Source organism: Leucoraja erinacea, chromosome 28 (genome assembly GCF_028641065.1).
Source record: "Leucoraja erinacea ecotype New England chromosome 28, Leri_hhj_1, whole genome shotgun sequence".
Classification (NCBI taxonomy): Eukaryota; Metazoa; Chordata; class Chondrichthyes; order Rajiformes; family Rajidae; genus Leucoraja; species Leucoraja erinaceus.
In genome coordinates, this window is record NC_073404.1 from 17,066,733 (window position 1) to 17,084,732 (window position 18,000).

General features: G+C 46.5%; 1 protein-coding gene across 1 annotated transcript; it reads left to right on the top strand.

The window, feature by feature from the left end:
* Nucleotides 1-6,578: 6,578 nt before the first annotated feature.
* Nucleotides 6,579-7,696, top strand: LOC129710708 (microtubule-associated protein RP/EB family member 1-like). The gene has a single exon (XM_055657881.1). It carries the CDS (start codon nucleotides 6,658-6,660, stop codon nucleotides 7,543-7,545), a length of 888 nt encoding a protein of 295 aa, XP_055513856.1. The 5' UTR covers nucleotides 6,579-6,657; the 3' UTR covers nucleotides 7,546-7,696.
* The last annotated feature ends 10,304 nt before the right edge of the window (nucleotides 7,697-18,000 follow it).

Sequence of the window (18,000 nt, forward strand, 5' to 3'; positions counted from 1 at the left end):
GGAGGATCTCAGTGGGTCAGGCAGCATCAATGGTGGCAAAAAGACCCTACATCAGGATTTGATACTGCCCTCCTGTCCCCAGCACCGTCCATACTCATAGTCATAAAGCATGGCAACAGGCCATTTGGCCTACAATCCCCATGTTGACCAGAGGGGACTCATCCATACTAATCCCATTTTCCGTTGTTTGACCCATCACCTTCTATGTCGGTAGGTGGTTCAAGTACTTGTCTAAACACTTAAATGATCACAAGCCGCCACCTGTACAATTACCATGAGATACTTTCACAAAGGTGCTACTAATGTGCCCTCTAAACACACAGTCACTCTTTTCTAAAGTATGTTGGCTTCTTTGCCAATTTGGTTTTACTGGTACTTGTGTGCAGCAGACACATTGCAAACACATGATGTCTATTCTTAATATAATGTTCTGAAAGTTTATTAAATATTCTTGGCAGGCGGTTTGGCTGATCTTTTAAGGCAGTGTCTGCTTTAAGTTCTGGGCAAGTCCCAAACACTTCCCAAAGACAGCCAGAAACCAGAGCTGTAAATGTTGTCACCCTTTTAAAACTAAAAGAAGTCTGTTTTTTAAAAATTCACCAGCTAATTCACTGAGGAACAACTAGCTCACAAAAACAAAGGAAGTTTGCTGATTCCAACTTGAAGTCTTTCTGGAGCACTTTAAGACATCACAGGTGCTCCACCTGACCGTTTCCACCTGTGATGAACCGCAGGCCACAGACTTAGGGTTACCTTCAAAGTTCAGCAACATTTGAGAGCCAGTATCATAGCGTGAGCTGAAATTGTCCTAATGAACTGACTGTGCACTGGGCCCCTTTTCATCTGCGCACACAGGTTTGCTTTGCCTTCCTCTTATTTCACAAGGTGAATGGCTCATTATTTCTGCACATTACATTGGATTTTGGCAGCTGGTTAACATTTAGTCAGTCTGATGGATGTTTCTATAGAAACAAGGAACTGTAGATGCTGGTTTACAAAAGAAGACACAAGGTGCTGGAGTCTGAAGAAGTGTCCCAACCCGACACGTCACCTATCCATGTTCTCCTGAGATGCTGCCTGTCCTGTGGATCTACTCTAGGTCTTTGTGTCTTCTGATGGATGTCGCTTTATGCCTGAAATATGTTTAACCTGTCGTACACAGGTATCAGCATGAATATGTAAAGGGAAGCCCTGCTTGACCAACTTCAGTAACCCGCTCTGTGAATTATTCGAGGAGACAATACAGTCAAAGGGAGTCATGTTGGAGATATAATTGATCTAGATTTCTCTCGATTCGGTGCCACATTATAGACTGCAGTCTAAATCCAGCTTATATGATGTCCAGCATGTGGCAGCTCAACAAATGGAGCAGACTGTTATTTGGTGTGGTAGAAGGGGATAGCACAATGGTGTGACTAGTGGAGTTACTGCCTCACATCTGCAGCAACTCAAGTTCGATCCTGATCTCTGGTGCTGTGTATGTTGGGTTCCTCTAGGTGCTAGTTGATTGATTAATCGGCCACTGTAAATTGGCCCTAGTGTGTAAATGAGTGGTAGAATCTGATAGAATTGATGGGAATATGGGAAAAATAAAATGGGATTAGTGTTAATGGGACCCTTCTGATTGGCACAGACATTGTGAGCTGAAGGGCCTGTTTCCATGCAGTATGATTTTATAATGTTATAAGCGGGGTTATGAAGTTATGAAGATCAATGTTTATTAACGGGCTACTGTTGTTTTCAATGTGAATCAAAACTGAAAAATCAAAAACACATTTTCAAAGTTTATGGATTGCACTAAGTCAGAGGAGTGGGGGAGGGCAGGGAGGTCAGTCTTGAGGTGGTCCGTACTGATGGGGAGAGGGTAGGATGGACATGGTGCCCTATGTGGCCTGTGGTGTGGTGTATATAATGAACAATCTATGTCAAAGGGCAGAGAGTAAATAATAGAACACAGTTCATTCTGCACACAGTGACACAACTCAGGACAATATTGCTTCATTAGTGTTTTAACAAAGCCTTCTTTCACCTCTGCACACCCTTGATGTAACAGAGATTCAGGGAAATTTGGCCTTGCTGCCAAACTTCCCCAGATAATATTTGGAATTGATTGCATCACATATCTATTAACATAAAGAAATATCTTAGATAGCGGTGATCATTCTCTCCACTAGCAACATGAGTTATACTGAGGGCAAAGTATGTCTCAGCCCTTGTGTCCTTCTGATATTAGTTTCAGACATAACAAGGTTCATGTCTGCAGGGTATCGTCTGTTTTGAATATTTTAAATATTAATAAACAGAATTGTTCTGTAATAAAACTGAGGTGTTCCAGTCAAACAGTTGTGCTTGTCCCTGAATAAACGCTGTATGTTTTGCAGAATGTCTGATATTGAGGGTTATATCTATCCAAACCTAATGCTATCTCATTATTTGCCTTGTCCACATAATGTTCTCTCTCGGGCCTGAGAGATACTTCTCACAGGATGTGGCTGAAATGGTTGGGTCAGCAGAGGAAGGAAGGCTGCTTGCTTGTGAACGGCATCTTCATTAGTTGTCCTGGTCTCCACATCGCTGGAAGTTCATCTCCATATCTTGGCCCTTTTCCCTACTCCCTGGGACAATGTTGTTAACTGTAGGGCAGGAAACAAGTTGCAGTTACAACATGCCAACAACATGGCAGAAGAAGAAAGAAGCAAACATCGGAACTATGTAGGAGACTTCAGGGAGATGGTCACGATCTTAATTGAAGATGTTTAGCATCATGGAGTCATACAGGATAGTAACAGGCCCAGAATCAGGAGAGGCGAGGCTATGTTCTACTGCTCATCATCCCGTGTAATCCTCTGATCATCAATGAATAATAAGGTCCTACCTCAGGAATGGAAACCTCAGGAAGTTATTGCCATTCACAATTCAATCAATCCCAATGAACTGAAGAGCTAAAATCAACTTTGATTAATGGTAGAGAATCCTGATGCAAACTTAAAGTAGCAGGACACCTAACTCATCCTTTGGGAGACATAAAAGTTATACAGCATGGGATCAAATCTTTAGCCCAACTCATCCATGCCAACCAAAGTATTTTTATTTTATCGAATTGTACCTGCCTCTACCACTTCCTCTGCCAGTTCATTCCATATACTGTATCTACCAGTCTCTCTGTGAAAAATGATTCTGTCAGTTCCCCTTTAAATATCCCCCCCCCCCTCTCATTTAAAAAGACTCTGACAATCCTTCTTATCTATGCAAGAGACAAGTTAAAAATTCTCCACAAGGTCACTCCTCAGCCTCCAACGCTCCAGAGAAAACATCCCCAGTCTAAGCAGAATCTCCTTATAGTTCAAGCCCTCCAATTCCGACAACATCCTTATGAACCATCTCTGCACCCTCTCTAACTTAATCATATTCTTCCTATAGAATGGTGACCAGAAGTGCACATAATATTCCAGACGTGGCCTCACCAACATCTTGTACAGCTTGGTGGATGCAAACAAGTTGAATGTTCATCTTTCGTGATGACAGCAGATAGATTTTGTGAGATTCACTTACTGGAGAGGTCAAGCAAATGCAGAGAGTGGTGTTCATTACTCAGCAGCTGTGCTGAACAGCAGCCTTCCATTCATCACTGCCATACAACAAGCTTAGAAAAACTATTTGTCCCAGGAAGTGTAATGATGCTGGAACCCCCATTGCAATGTCAATACCTCATCTGTCACTTCATCAACGTCACCACTAATTTCCATCCTGCGCTCAAATTCACGGACCATCTCCTACATCTCCCTACCGTTTCTAGATCTCACCGTGTCCATCACAGGAAACAGTCTATTGACCGACATCTGCTACAAACCTACTGACTCTCATAGCTGTCTAGACTACACATCTTCCCATCCTGTTTCCTGTAAAGACTCTATCCCCTACTCCCAATTTGTCCATCTACGCCGCATCTGCGCCCAGGATGAGGAGTTCCATACCAAGGCATCAGAGGTGTCCTCATTGTTTCGGATACGGGGGTTCCCCTCTTCCATTACAGCTGAGGCTCTCATTAGGGTCTCTTCGATATCCCGCAGCTCCGCTCTTACTCCCCCTTCCCCCATTCATAACAAGGACAGAGTCTCCCTTGTCCTCACCTTCACCCCATCAGCCGTCGCATACAGCATATAATCCTCCAACATTTTCGCCACCTCCAACGGGATCCCACTACTGGCCACATCTTCTCCATCCCTTTCTGCTTTCCGCAGAGACCGTTCCCTCCGCAACTCCCTGGTCAACTCGTTCCTTCCCACCCAAACCACCTCCTACCCAGGTACATTCCCCTGCAACCTTAGGAGATGCAACACCTGTCCCTTTACCTCCCCCCTCATTTTCCAGGTGAGCCAGAGATTCACTTGCACCTCCTCCAACCTCATCTACTGTATCTGCTGTTCCGGGTGTCAACTTCTCTACAACGGCGAGACCAGGCGCAGTCTCGGCGATTGTTTCACTGAACACCTCTGCTCAGTCCGTCTTAACCTACCTGATCTCCCGGTGGCTCAGCTCTTCAACTCCCCCTCCCATTCCCAATCTGACCTTTCTGTCCTGGGCCTCCTCCATTGTCAGAGTGAGGACCAATGTAAATTGGAGGAACAGCACCTCATATGGGCCTGCAGAGATCAGAGGAATGGGAGATGATCACATTGAAACTCACAAATATCTCCTGGTGTTTGATAGAGTAGATGCAGAGTGGACGACTGCCCCCAGCTGTGGGTCTCCGACAGAGGTCTGGCCAGTCAGGACTGAGATAAGAAATGACTTGCGATACAGTGTGGGAACAGTGCCCTTCAGCCCACTGAGTCCACGCCGACCAGTGATCACCCCGTACACTACACTAGCACTGTCCTACGTACAAGGGACAATTTACAATTTTTTTTACTGATGCCAATTAACCTACAAACCTGTGTGTCTTTGGAATGTGTGGGATGAAACCGGAGCACCCGGAGAAAACCGATGTGGCCACAGGGAGAACATACAAACACCATACATACAGCACCTGTGGTCAGGACTGAACCCGGTCCCTGGCACTGTAAGGCAGCAACACTATTGCTGCGCCATCATGCCGCACCAGAGTGTGAATCTTTGAAATTCTCCATCCAAGTGGGCTGTAAATGTTCAATCACAGGTATCTTTAAGACATGGATTGATAGATCTTTGGGGTATTAAGAGAATCAAAGGAGCGTCAGACAAATGGGCTGAAGGGCCTACTCCTCCTATATATTATGTTTCCTCATATTGTTAATTATAGCAATAAGCAGGGTCTGGAGAGGTCTTCAGGCTCCTGCCGAAATGAAGAAGTGTGACTGTGATACCTTTGGAATTTGAAACTATTGAACATTCCCAGTCACTGTGACACCTCTGGAACACTGTCCTTTGAACGGTTGTGGCAATCTGTTCAGCTGCTATGGTGGTTAAAGACTTCTGGGCAAATGGTTGTAAGCTCCTTCTTGATGTTTCCATGGATTAACTGCTCTCTCTATTCATTGGGGATGAGCATGGTGTAGCAGATCGCCCAACAGTGTGCCTGGGGCCATTGTAGCGCAAGGTCGCCCTCCTCACTACTTACCAAGTATGTTGTCTGAGCAAAAAGCAGGCACAAAACTTAGGTGCAACTTCCCAGCTGTTGCAGAATGGAACCAGACACAGACAGATCCAGGCAAAATTGGTTGCATATTTTCATCACTCTCCTTCTTGGTACCCAAAAATGGCGATGCTGATGTTCATAGAACAAGTACAGTCTTACTTAGGGTTCAAAGGGTTTCTTCCTTGAAGGGTTGTAGATGGAAGATACCCAAACATCTCACCGTCTACGATGCTCCTCCAGAAGCGGTGAGATGTTTGGGTTCTGTCAAAGGGTGAACAGGGTCTGAGAGACAAGGAAACTACAGCTGCTGTTCAAGGGGGAAGTGTGTGGCAAATGGTCCATTCACCAGATATCGAAGGTCAAGGACCAAGCCATGGCTGTTGACTTGTGAATGAGGCAGCCAGGTCACATGAAAGGAGGTATTACTGGGACACCAAGAGGCACCTCTTTGATGTTGAAAGCACTTTAGTGTTCCCAGCAAAGACAGAGTGCCCATAAACATGGCATAGGTTGTTGGATGCATGTTGGTCACATTTGGGTCCAGCACACACACGTTAAGAATTTGTTTGGTCATATTTCGAAGTAGCAACACACATTTTTTGGCTCAAAGGCTCTGAGGCCAATTCAGCGCTACACTTGTTTGGCCAGGCTGGGGTAAAGGCAAGTGAATGTTCTTGCGTGGGACATCGGCCGATCACATGGCAACCAGCCTGATTTCCGTTCATCTTGAGGACAGGACATGGTGCGTCTGCTGGCAGAGCCACCGCCTCACAGCTCCAGAGAGAAAGGTTGGAGTTTGGCCTCTGGCGCTGTCTGCATGGAGTTTGAAGAGCAAGCCACACAGTCTGCATGTCAAGTACACGCCTCTACCGGGCTCAGTAACCTTCGACTGTCCTTATTATGACATAATGATTAGGTCACTGTGAGAAATAAGTTGCAGCCAGACGGGTAAAAATAGATCAGCCGTCGTGGTATCGTGGGGAGCAAGATAAAACTTGAGGGGAGGCGGATAGCTGTGTGAGAACGAGGCAAGCAACCAAATGGCCATCAATGTTTACTTCACATCTTCCAGCAGTGAGAACCTGAGTCGACACAGCATGTTGACCTGGGTCAACGACACACTTCAGTTGGGTTACACCAAGATCGAGCAGCTGTGCTCGGGCGCAGCCTACTGCCAGTTCATGGACATGCTCTTCCCCGGCTCCATCGGTCTGAAGAAGGTGAGGTTCCAGGTGAGGCTGGAGCACGAGTACATCCAGAACTTCAAGCTGCTTCAGGCCTCCTTCAAGAAGATGGATGTGGACAAAATCATCCCGGTGGACAGGCTGAGCAAGGGCAGGTTTCAGGACAACTTCGAGTTCCTGCAGTGGTTCAGGAAATTCTACGAGGCCAACTTTGACGGCAAGGCCTACGACCCGGTGGCTGCTCGCCAGGGCCAGGAGGTCGGGCCTCCTCCGGGCTCCCACCCCTCTGGATTCAACAGGCCCAAGAAGACAGTGAGCACGCTGAGCGCGGCGGCAGGTTGCACCCAGGACAAGAAGGCCCTCCTCCGCTCCTCATCATCGGGCACCTTCCTGGCGCGCTCCAAGGCAGCCCCGAAGGCCGGCGGGTTGGCGGGGGGGCAGGGGGCGGCGCACAAGAGTGGAGGAGTGGGTCCCGAGAGGTCCAGCGTGGCGGGCAACGGGGACGCGCACATGAGCGAGCTCGCCGACCAGGTGAAGGTCCTGAGGACCGAGCTGGTGGAACTGGAGAGGGAACGGGACTTCTACTTTGGGAAGCTGAGGAGCATCGAGGTGATCTGCCAGGAGAACCAGCAGGAAGACGACACGGTGGTCCAGCAGGTGGAGAAGGTGCTCTACTCCACCGATGACACCGTCTCTCCGCACGAGGTTGGAAGCCACACATCGGGAGAAGCAGAGGAATATTAAAGGAGCCAAGTCCATTGGCTTGACCTTATTGCAAATGAATGGCTGGGGGAAAGGAAGCCAGTTTAATAGGATACATTTTGTGTGCAAAGATGCGAGTGTAAGCTAAATTAAAGTGTACCTCCTTCCTCAATAATTGAAGGTGATTGCTTTGCCGTTACCATCCCCCTCTATCCAAGGCCAAGCTCACTGTGCACTGCTGGCTGTCACAGGCAAGGCCAGCATCTGTTGGCTATCTAAGGGGGCATTCAATTGTGGCAGTGAGTGGCAGATGGTATGGGGAAGGCAAGTGGGCCAAGGTGCCCATGGACACCACGTACTTCCTCTCCAGGGACAGCTGGGCAAGGACATAAGCCCAGAAAGGGGCAGGCAGTCGGTTTGGGTGGAGCCCTTTGCTGCTATGATCCATGAATGGCCAGCTTGGCCGAGCCCAGCAGCAAATTGACCAAGAGATTCCACTGACCCACCCATCCCCCCCCTCCCCCCCCCCCCCCCCCACCACCCCCAGTGGGGCAGGTGCAGTGGGGCAGGTGCAACCAGAATTTCAGGGGAATCTCCTTCAAATAGGTACAAGTGCACTGGTTACCTTGAGCTGAGGCCAGCCGCCAAATGGAAGCAAACACTGGCTGGAGACCCTTCAGTGACCGTGTTGCTTGTCGTGGGCCTCCCATTCCTCTCTCCTGTGGCTCCAAGCCCTCCCTGTGCTGCAAGTCCTGACATGTTGCCAGGAGCCACATTCAGAGATGGACTACCTCTCCCAGGAGCTGAACCCTGTATGTTCTTCCTATAGGCTGCTTATGCCCAGTGAGTACTCACACCTAGAGCCCACCTCCCAGTATGTCAGGTGTCAGTAACTGAGCTGCAAGGGTTGGTGCAAGTGATGGTGTGTGCTCCTTGATCCTTTTGCGTTTAACCCCATCCAAGTGAGGTTGAAGGACAAATGACAGGGTGGCGCAGCGGTGGAGTTGCTGCCTTACAGCACCAGAGACTCGGGATCGATCCTGACTCTGGGTGCTGTTTGCATGGAGTTTGTACGTTCTCCCCGTGACCGCATGCATGGGTTTTCTTGGGACGTTCCAGTTTCCTCCCGCACTCCAAAGATGTACAGGTTTGTAGGTTAATTGGCTTCGGTAAAATTGTAATTTGTCTTGCACACTTACACCGTCGTCTATGAAACTAAGATTTCACAGGGCAGGAAGACAGGCAACATTTGATGTGAGTCCCTATCGAAGGTGACTCAGAGGCATACACATAAATTTTAGAGACAGAACTTAACGCAATAATAGGGGGCAAGGAGGAACCTGATACCAAAGTTGCTCTGGGCTCGGAGCCCAGTGAGGGATCGTGTGCAGATCTACCCTCTGGGTCCAGTCACTGATTCATCTGGGCAGATGAGCTGCAAGTAGGATTTAATCCAGAGATGTGTGAGAGGGTACATAGAGAGAGGAGCAACAAAGCAGGTGAATAGACAGCAGATGGCAGCACACACACAAGGAATGCAGGTGCCGAAGTCTTGAGTAAAAACACAAAGTGCTGGAGTAGCTCAGTGGGTACGGCACCACCTGTGGACACTTGGGGTCTGATCATTCTTCATTCTGATTGTAGTGGGTGGGAAGGGGGGGGAGGGGGGTGGACGACTCAGGACTAACTCTGGCAGTGAGAGCTGCATACAGATGAGGAGGGGTTAATTGGTAAATAGGTGAAGTAAGTGACATCAGCCAGAGATGAAAAGGACAGTTGTTGGGCACGGACTAGAAGGGTCGAGATGGCCTGTTTCCGTGCTGTAATTGTTATATGGTTATATGGAGACAAAAAGGTGTCAAATAATGGGGAGAAGAGAAGTGAAATGTAAAGCCAGAGGAAGGGTTAAACGTGGAAGGGTGCCAATTGCGGGCATGGTGGGTGGGTATTAGGAAGGGGCCGGAATAATGGTAGAAATGGGTGTGCAATGGCGTGAGGGGTGGAGGTACAGGAAAGAGAGAGAGCGTGGGGGAGGCAATTATATAAAATTAGAGAATTCAATGTTCATACTGTTAAGCTGTAAGTTAGCCCAGTGGAATATGAGGTGCTGCTCTTCTAGTTTGCGTGCAGCCTCACTCTGGCCAAGGACAGAAAGGATGGTGTTGGAATGAGAAGAGGGGTTAGCAGCCAGGAGATCCAGCGGGCCATGATGGACACAGCACAAGGGTTCGGCCGATCAGTCACACAGTCTACACCTGATCTTGCTGATGTAAAGGAGGCCAAATTGTGAGCACCAGATGTAGTAGAGGAAGATTGATGAGGTGCATGGGAACGTTATAGAGGTGTATAAGATCATGAGAGGAATAGAGAGGGTAAATGAACCAGAGTAGGGAATCGAGAACAAGAGGATATAGGTTTATATATGATGAGGGGGGAAAGATTTAATAGGAATCTGGGCCGCAACTTTTTTACACAAAAGGTGGTAGATATATGGAACGAGCTGCTGGTGGAGCTAGTTCATCAGGTCATAGGAATAGGAGTAGAATTAGGCTATTCAGCCCATCAATTGATTGATGGGCAGAATAGCCCATTCGTCCTATTCGCAATACCGCCTCAGTAGTCACCACCCAGAAAAGATAAGGTTTGGGTACTCAGACTTCTGCAGGTTGTACCCCACTCACACACCATCATCACTTGGAAACACATTTCCCATTTGTTAGTTGTGGTTTGTCACAATTTTGGAACTGTCTCCATGCAGCACTGTCAATGTTTCCCTCAGTACAGACACTGTGTCCGTTTGGGGAGGCCACAACAGCTATTTGCACAGCTATGTCATACTCCCAATGAAAATAGCTGTTAAGAAAAGTAAAGAAAAAAAAATATATAGATTTTTCCACAGATCTGTGGTATAAATGTCATTTCTATATGAATCTAATAATTGTTTAAAGTAAAAATCGCCAAATTTGCGCAGCTCCGCTGCAAGTACAGAGAGAGATGTGAGACGAGGCGAGGCAGAGACGAGCTGATCCTCCCCCTCTGATTGCCCAACCCCACAGAAACTGCATGGAGCGCGGGCAATAAGCGTGTGCCTGTCACTATCTCTATGCATGTCACCAATGTAATGTTTGTAAACCCCTTCATTACATGTCCTCACCTTCCATAGTCCAGGTAGCTTATTTCACATATAAATGTATTAAATTTGTGCTCGCTGGTCTCATCATAAAACTGCAATGAAAAAGCACCAGGGGGAGGAGATCACATCTGCCTCACTGAGGCGGCGTGACTTGAGCCCAGTGGAGGAAGAGCGAGCGTCAATTACATAGGCTCATCCCAAGTAATTGGCTCTACCTCACTCTCCCTCCACGTTAGCTCGCTTCAGCAGCGGCGGCACAGCACTGGATTCCACCGCTGGCGGCGCTGACTGGCAGGTTGATTCATTGATTTGTAGCGGCTCTGGCTCTAAGATCTTTGGTACCCAGGCCCTACCTCCGAACTCTCCCTCCGTTGCATTGATGACTGCATCGGTGCTATCTCCTGCACCTATGCAGAACTCATGGACTTGATCAACTTCACTACTAATTTCCATCCTGCACTCAAATTCACTTGGACCATCTCCGACATCTCCCTTCCGTTTCTTGATCTCCCTGTCTCCATCACAGGAGATAGACTATTGATTGATATCTATTATGAACCCACTGGCTCCCACAACTATCTAGATGACACTTCTTCCCACCCTGCCTCCTGCAAAGACTATCCCCCTACTCCTAATTCATCTGTCTACGTCCCATCTGTGCTCAAAATGAGGTGTTCCATACCAGGACATCTGAGATATCCTCATTCTTCAGGGAACACTGGTTCCCCTCTTCCATCATAGATTAGGCCCTCACACAGGTCACCTCGTTAACCTGCAGTTTTGCTCTTGCTCCCCCTACAACAGGGACAGCCAACCTAGTCCTCATCTTTCACCCCCCTCAGCTGTCGAATACATCACATAATCCTCCAACATTATCGCCATCTCCAACGGGATCCCACTACTAGCCACATCTTCCCATCTCAACCCCTTTCTACTTTCCGCAGAGACCGTTCACTCCACAAATCCCTGGTTACCCATCCCTTCCCACCCAATCCACCCCCTCCCCAGGTACTTTCCCCTGCAATCGCAGGAGATGCAACACATGTCCCTATGCCTCCTCCCTCAACTTCATCCTAGGACCCCGACAGTCCTTTCAGGTGAGGCAGAGGTTCACTTGCACCTCTTCCAACCTCATCTACTGTATCCACTGTTCCAGGTATGGACTCCTATATATCGGCGAGACCAAGCTCAGGCTCGGCGATCGTTTAGTGGTTGAACACCTCCACTCAGTCCGCCTAGATCTGCGTGATCTCCCGGGTGCTAAACACTTTAACTCCCGCTTCCATTCCCATACTGACCTGGGCCTCCTCCACTGTCAGATTAAGGCTCAACACAAATGGGAGGAAGAGCACCTCATATTTCACTTGAGCAACTTACAACCCAGCGGTATGAATATTGACTCCTCTAACTTCAAGTAGCCCTTGCTTTCTCTCTCTCTCCATCCCTAGCTCTCTGACTAGTTTCACTGTCCTCCTGATTATTTTTTACATTGTATGCCTCATTGTCATCTTCCCCATAGCTAACAATGATCCATTGTACATTTTCCTTAAACTTCGTCTCCTTTGATCTTTCATTTCCACACCTTATCCTTCCATTTCTCTATGTCTTTCCCTCCCTTGATTCTCAGTCTGAAGAAGAGTCTCGTCCTGAAACGTAATCCATTCCTTCTCTCCAGAGATGCTGCAAATCTTTCCTAGACATTCAATGGCTTTTATTGGATTTAAAGATACAGCACGGAAATAGGCCCTTCAGCCCACCGAGTCCACACCGACCAGCAGTCCACACCAACCAGTAATCCCCACACATTAACACCATCCTACACACATTCGGGACAATTTGTACTTATACCAAGCCAATTAACCTACAAACCTGTAGGTCTTTGGATTGTGGGAGGAAACCGAAGATCTCAGACAAAACCCTTGTGGTCATGAGGAGAATGTACAAACTCTGCACAAGCTGCACCCATAGTTGGGATCAAACCTGGGTCTTTGGTGCTGTAACGCTGTAAGGCAGCAACTATCGCTTCACCACCATGCCACCCTTTTAAGGCTGATGTGTGCAATCGGTATTGGAGCAGATATGAGATCAACCACAACTTGCTCCATCCCTACAGAGCCCGTGGGCTGGTTGCCTGGATCTGGACGGGGGCACGGGTGGACCTGACCAGGGTCTGGTAATCTTTTGTAGTCACAGTAAGAAAATGGGCTCTTCTGCCCAAGTCGTCCATGGCGACCAAGTTGCTTACCTGAGCGAGTCGCATTGCTTGCACCTGCCCCATATCCCTCTAAACCGTTCCTATCTACAAACCCATTCAAATGAGTTTTAAAATTTAGAGATATAGCGCAGATACAGACCCATTGGACCACCGAGTCCATGCTGACCAACAAACTGTACACCATACACTAATGCACACCATACACTCGCATTTTCCTACACACAATTTACAAGTTGTACCAAAATGTACGCCTTTGGAGTGTGGGAGGAAACTGAAGCACCTGGAGAAAGCCCAGGTCTCTGGTGCTGCAAAGCAACAACTCGACCGCTGCGCCACCATGTCGCCCCAGTATTAGTGTAAGTGAGTGGATAGGATAGACTGGTGGGCTGAATAGCCTATTTTTATATGTCTCTATGATTATCACCACAGCCCACATCACTAATTATAAATTATATCGTATTGTACTTCCGGTGGCGCTGGTGCCAGCAGCCTCCACCTACAGCCCGGTATCTTTTTGTTTTTTTGTTTATTTAGTTATGTTAAAGTGTGTTTTTTTTGTGTTTTTTGGTGTTTTTATGTGGGGGAAGAGGGCACGGTGCGGGGGATACCGTCCTTCAGCCGCTTCCTGGTGAGGACGCGACTATTATTCGAGTCGCGTCCTCCCCCCCCCCCCCCCCCCCCCCCTCCCCCCCCCCCCCCACAGCGGCCTACCTACCTGGATTGGCGCGGCCTTTCCTGCCGGGATCGACCGGAGCTCCAGCAGCGGCGGGACAGCGCTGGAACATCGCGGGGCTGGCGATGCCTTACCGGGGGTCGCCGTCTGGAGCCCGGAGTGCTGGACCTGCTGCACCGACATCCTGGAGCTGCGGTTTGCGGAGCTCCCAACGCGGGCGGCGCTGATGGACAGCGCGGGGTCCTGCGACTCTGCCCGGCTCGGCCTGCGGACTCAGGAGCTGCAGACTCCGGCAGCGGGAGGCGGCTGATCAGGAGGTCCGGGCCGCTGAGGAGGAGGATGCTCACCGTCGGGGTTCGGCGTCGGCGTTCCACCAGCCCGGCGTGAGGGCCTGAACATCGGGCCACCCGGGGCGGCGACTGCGGGTGCTCGGAAGGCCCCGACCACGGATGAACACGGAGGGGAGGCTGGCTGGACTATGGTGCCTTCCTCACCTGGGTGCCATTTATGTTATGTTGTGTTGTGGACTTTCTGTGTTTGTGCTTTTTTTTTAATTTTTAATTCAATTTCAATTTTATTTTTAATATGTTTTATTATTTATTTATTATTTATTTTTATTATTTTTCTTGTGATTTATTTTTAACGATACTGCCTGTACGGGAAATTCATTTCGTTGTCTCAAATTGAGACAATGACAATAAATTGAATACAATACAATACAATACAATTTTATATTTTCTTACAGCAAAAATGAGTAATAACTCTGGCACTGGCTTAGGCCACTTAAATCAGCTGCCCTGGACATTTTATGACTGTTTTTTTTTACTTGTATTTTAATGTTGCTTTTTTTACCTACCTTGTTTTTTTAACTATTCGTACTGTTTTTATCAGGAACTGGATTGTTTTTAATTATGCGTGAAATGTTTAAGTTTTTATGTGCGATGCTCCGGTATTCCCTGAGAAACGTCTTCTCATTTTGCACTTACAATTGTTGCTTTGCATGATGACAATAAAAGGATGATAATGATAATGATAATGATAATGATGGACTTTGGCCCATTGACTCTGTGAAAGGCTCCAAATCAATCCCATCCTATTCCACCACATTATTCTGTAAACAACTCTCTCACTAGCCCATCAGCATCCTCCAATTGCTTTTAGCACAGCCTACACACGGGGTAATTTACAGTTGCTACTTAACCAACCCGCCATCATGTCTTTGGGAATTAAACTTCCTACTGTACACTGTCTCTCACATAAACCTCTAGTGCCCCTGGATTAGCCAGCATTGGATTTTAAAAGTGGTTTTACAAACGTACAAACCAAAGGCCACTCAACCCTTTGAGCCTGCCCACCCTTTATTAACATCATGGTTGACCTCATTTTAACTCCAACTCTACCTTCACTGTGCCCACTGTAACCTATCGTTCCTTTGCTTATCAAGAATCTATTTACTCATACCATAAAAATATTCAAAGGTTATCTGTGTGGAATTTGCACATTGTCCCTGTGATCGCGTGACATCGGTCTTTGAGAACTGCCCATAAGCCAATTTGGCTGAGTCGGAAAAGTCATTTTGCTATAGTAACCAATATCATATTGCTCTACATACATAGAACCTAGAACAGTAGAGCATAGAACAGTCCCTTCTGCCCACAATATCCATGCTGAAAATGATGCCATTATGAAGGAAACCGAGGACCTTATAGAGGTTTATGAAAACATGAGGTAGTGAATGGTCTTTATCCCAGAGAAGGAGAGTCGAAAACTAACGGATTTTCCTCGCGGGGCAAGATTTAAAGGGGACAAGTTTCTCACACAGTGAGGTGGGTATGTGGAACAAGCTGCCAGTGGAAGCTGTGGTAGTGGATACACTTTCAATGTTCCCAAGACATAGGGCGGGACAGTGGCACAGAGGGTGGCACGGTTGCGCAGAGGTAGAATTGCTGCTTTACAACGCCAGAGGCCCGGGCCCTGAGTATGGGTGTTGTCTGTACAGAGTGTGACCACGAGGGCTTTCCCCGGCTGCTCCAGTTTCCTCCCACACTCCAAAGATTACAGGTTTGTAGGTTAATTGGCTTTGGTAAAATTGTAATTTGTCCTTAGTATGTAGGATTTTGCTAGTGCACAGGGTGATCGCTGGCCAGCGCGGACTTGGGTGGCTGATGTGCCTGTTTCCACGTTGTATGTCAAAACTCTAAACTCGAAAGTAATCCCACTTTATCCTTCCCACATACTCATCAGTCTACCCCAGCATAATGATGACCTTTTACCAATGTTTTGGGGCCAAATGTAGTGCGCTAATTACAGAGTTACAGAGGCCAACTAACCTGGGGGAAGAAAATGACGCGCTGGGAAGAAACTCACAGGGAGAATGCGCAAACTCCACATAGACAGCATGTGAAGTCGGCATTGAATCTTGATTGCTGGAGCTATGTGGCAGCGGCTCTACCAGTTGTGCCACTGTGCCACCCAGGAAGTTGGAAGAGACAACATGTGAGTTGAGGCCTGATGACTGTCGAAAGCTGTGCTGTAAGAGTGGCTCAAACACCAACATAGAGTGTCTCAGAGAAAGCCTTAGTTATTAAGGAGGACTGCACGGTGGTTAAACAAGGCTGCAGGTTGAGGTTCCCTTAAGGCCCAACGGAAAGGGAGGAATCTTTAACATTTATTCAAGAACCCAAAGAGAGCAGTTCAACAGCCGAGAGGGAACTCTAAATCTGGGCAGCAGAACAGAAACTGTGCCTTAGGTGTGGTTCATTGAGGTCCAATGCTTATCTGCTATTATCCTACCTCTGCCTTAAAAGCACTCAAAGACCAGATCCACCTCCCTTTGAGATATAGATGCCTGGAGAATTGCAAGAATTCAGAAAGTAAACCAAAAAAAGATAAGATGATTTAATCAGTCAATAATGTAGGTATGTTACAAAACCTACCTGGATCGTGTCTGAGTATCTGCCCCACCCCGTGTGCGCGATTCTGGCGCTGTTTAGAGGGGGCGGGTTTAAAACGCGATTTTTACTAGGCTGTTGCAATCGAAAATGTTCAGCCTAGTAAATCATTAACGGAAAATCGCTGGAAGACCCCGTCGCAAAAGGTATTATTAGTTTTTATGGCCTTGTATAATAGTTATAGTAGTTTAAAAATCACTCTCTCAACCCGCAACCTCTCGCAACCCCAGGGTTTTATAAAGCAAACAATTAAAGGTATGTACCTTATTTTTACATTAAAAGGGGCTTCTTAAGAACCCTGTATATATATATTTTTTTAATATTTTATTTTATTAGAAGTAAGCACAGTCATATGGCACCAAAGTGCCTAATATATATTTTCATAATACATTTTATGTACAACTTGTATATAAAGTAGAACCCTGTATATAAAGTTTTCTATAGTGAATAGTTCATTTGGGGCTCTTTATATCCCGCAGTATTTTTCTGGGCATTTGAGGGCACAAATCCAGCGCAATGTGAACGTTCTAAACCAGCGCGTTCACAGGAACCCACTAGAAAGCTGATTTAAATTGACTTTAATTTACAGCAATTGAACACTAAATTCCTTCCATTTGGCCTATAAATCGATGTAAATGAGATTTAAAAATCATGTTTTATTGTGAATTATTTGTGAATATTATTTGGACACTTAGGCTATTTAAAAATGTTAATCATTTATTAAGAAATGGATAGATGTTTAGATCTAGTAATTGAAGTTTGAAATTAGCTACAATTGGGTAACTAACTAATTATATGCTTTAATTTCAGGTCCTCCATGTAAGATTATTTTATATTTGTTTCAGAATGGTTCAATCTATGATAACTGAAAATTTCATTCAGTTCTCTTAATTTTTAAGAAGGTTATGGGCTTTTGACTGTCCTCGATCACAGCTTTTTTGTTATGTCCATAGAAAATCAATAGGGAACAAGATACTAATTTCCGAGTATGGAAATGGCCATAACTTTTTTATTACTTGAGATATGAAAGTGAATTAGGTGTCAAATTAAACTTATTGTTATGCTTTATCTGATGGGATAAATGGCAGACTTGATTTTTTAAATCTCAAAATGTTGTAACATTGCTAAATAATGCATCAAATAACCTTCAACAAGCAGCAAACTACTTGGGCTAAAATCCACCTTTGGGAACAGGGGAAGGCTTTCATGGGAAACAGAGATTGATTCAGCCTACATTTTAATATAAAATTGCATACATGTAAGCCTACAAGTAACAAACAAAATGTGCAGATCACCTCTGAAAAGTACATAGTTACAACATCACTTGTTTTAGTGACTGTGAAATGAATTTAAAAAAAAATTAATTAACTAGATCCTGGCAAACCAATACTATTGTTGAAAAACCAGTCTGGGCATTAAATTTTGGGCTTCGGCCCCATCCTACCCTTTGGGCTTCTACCCCATCCTAACCTAGGTAGGTGTGTGTGTGTGTAAGGGAGGGAGGGAGAGAAGGGAGGAAGGAGAG

What these genes read in the sequence shown, in the direction of transcription:
- LOC129710708 (XM_055657881.1), top strand. Translation starts at nt 6,658, where the DNA reads ATGGCCATCAATGTTTACTTCACATCTTCCAGCAGTGAGAACCTGAGT.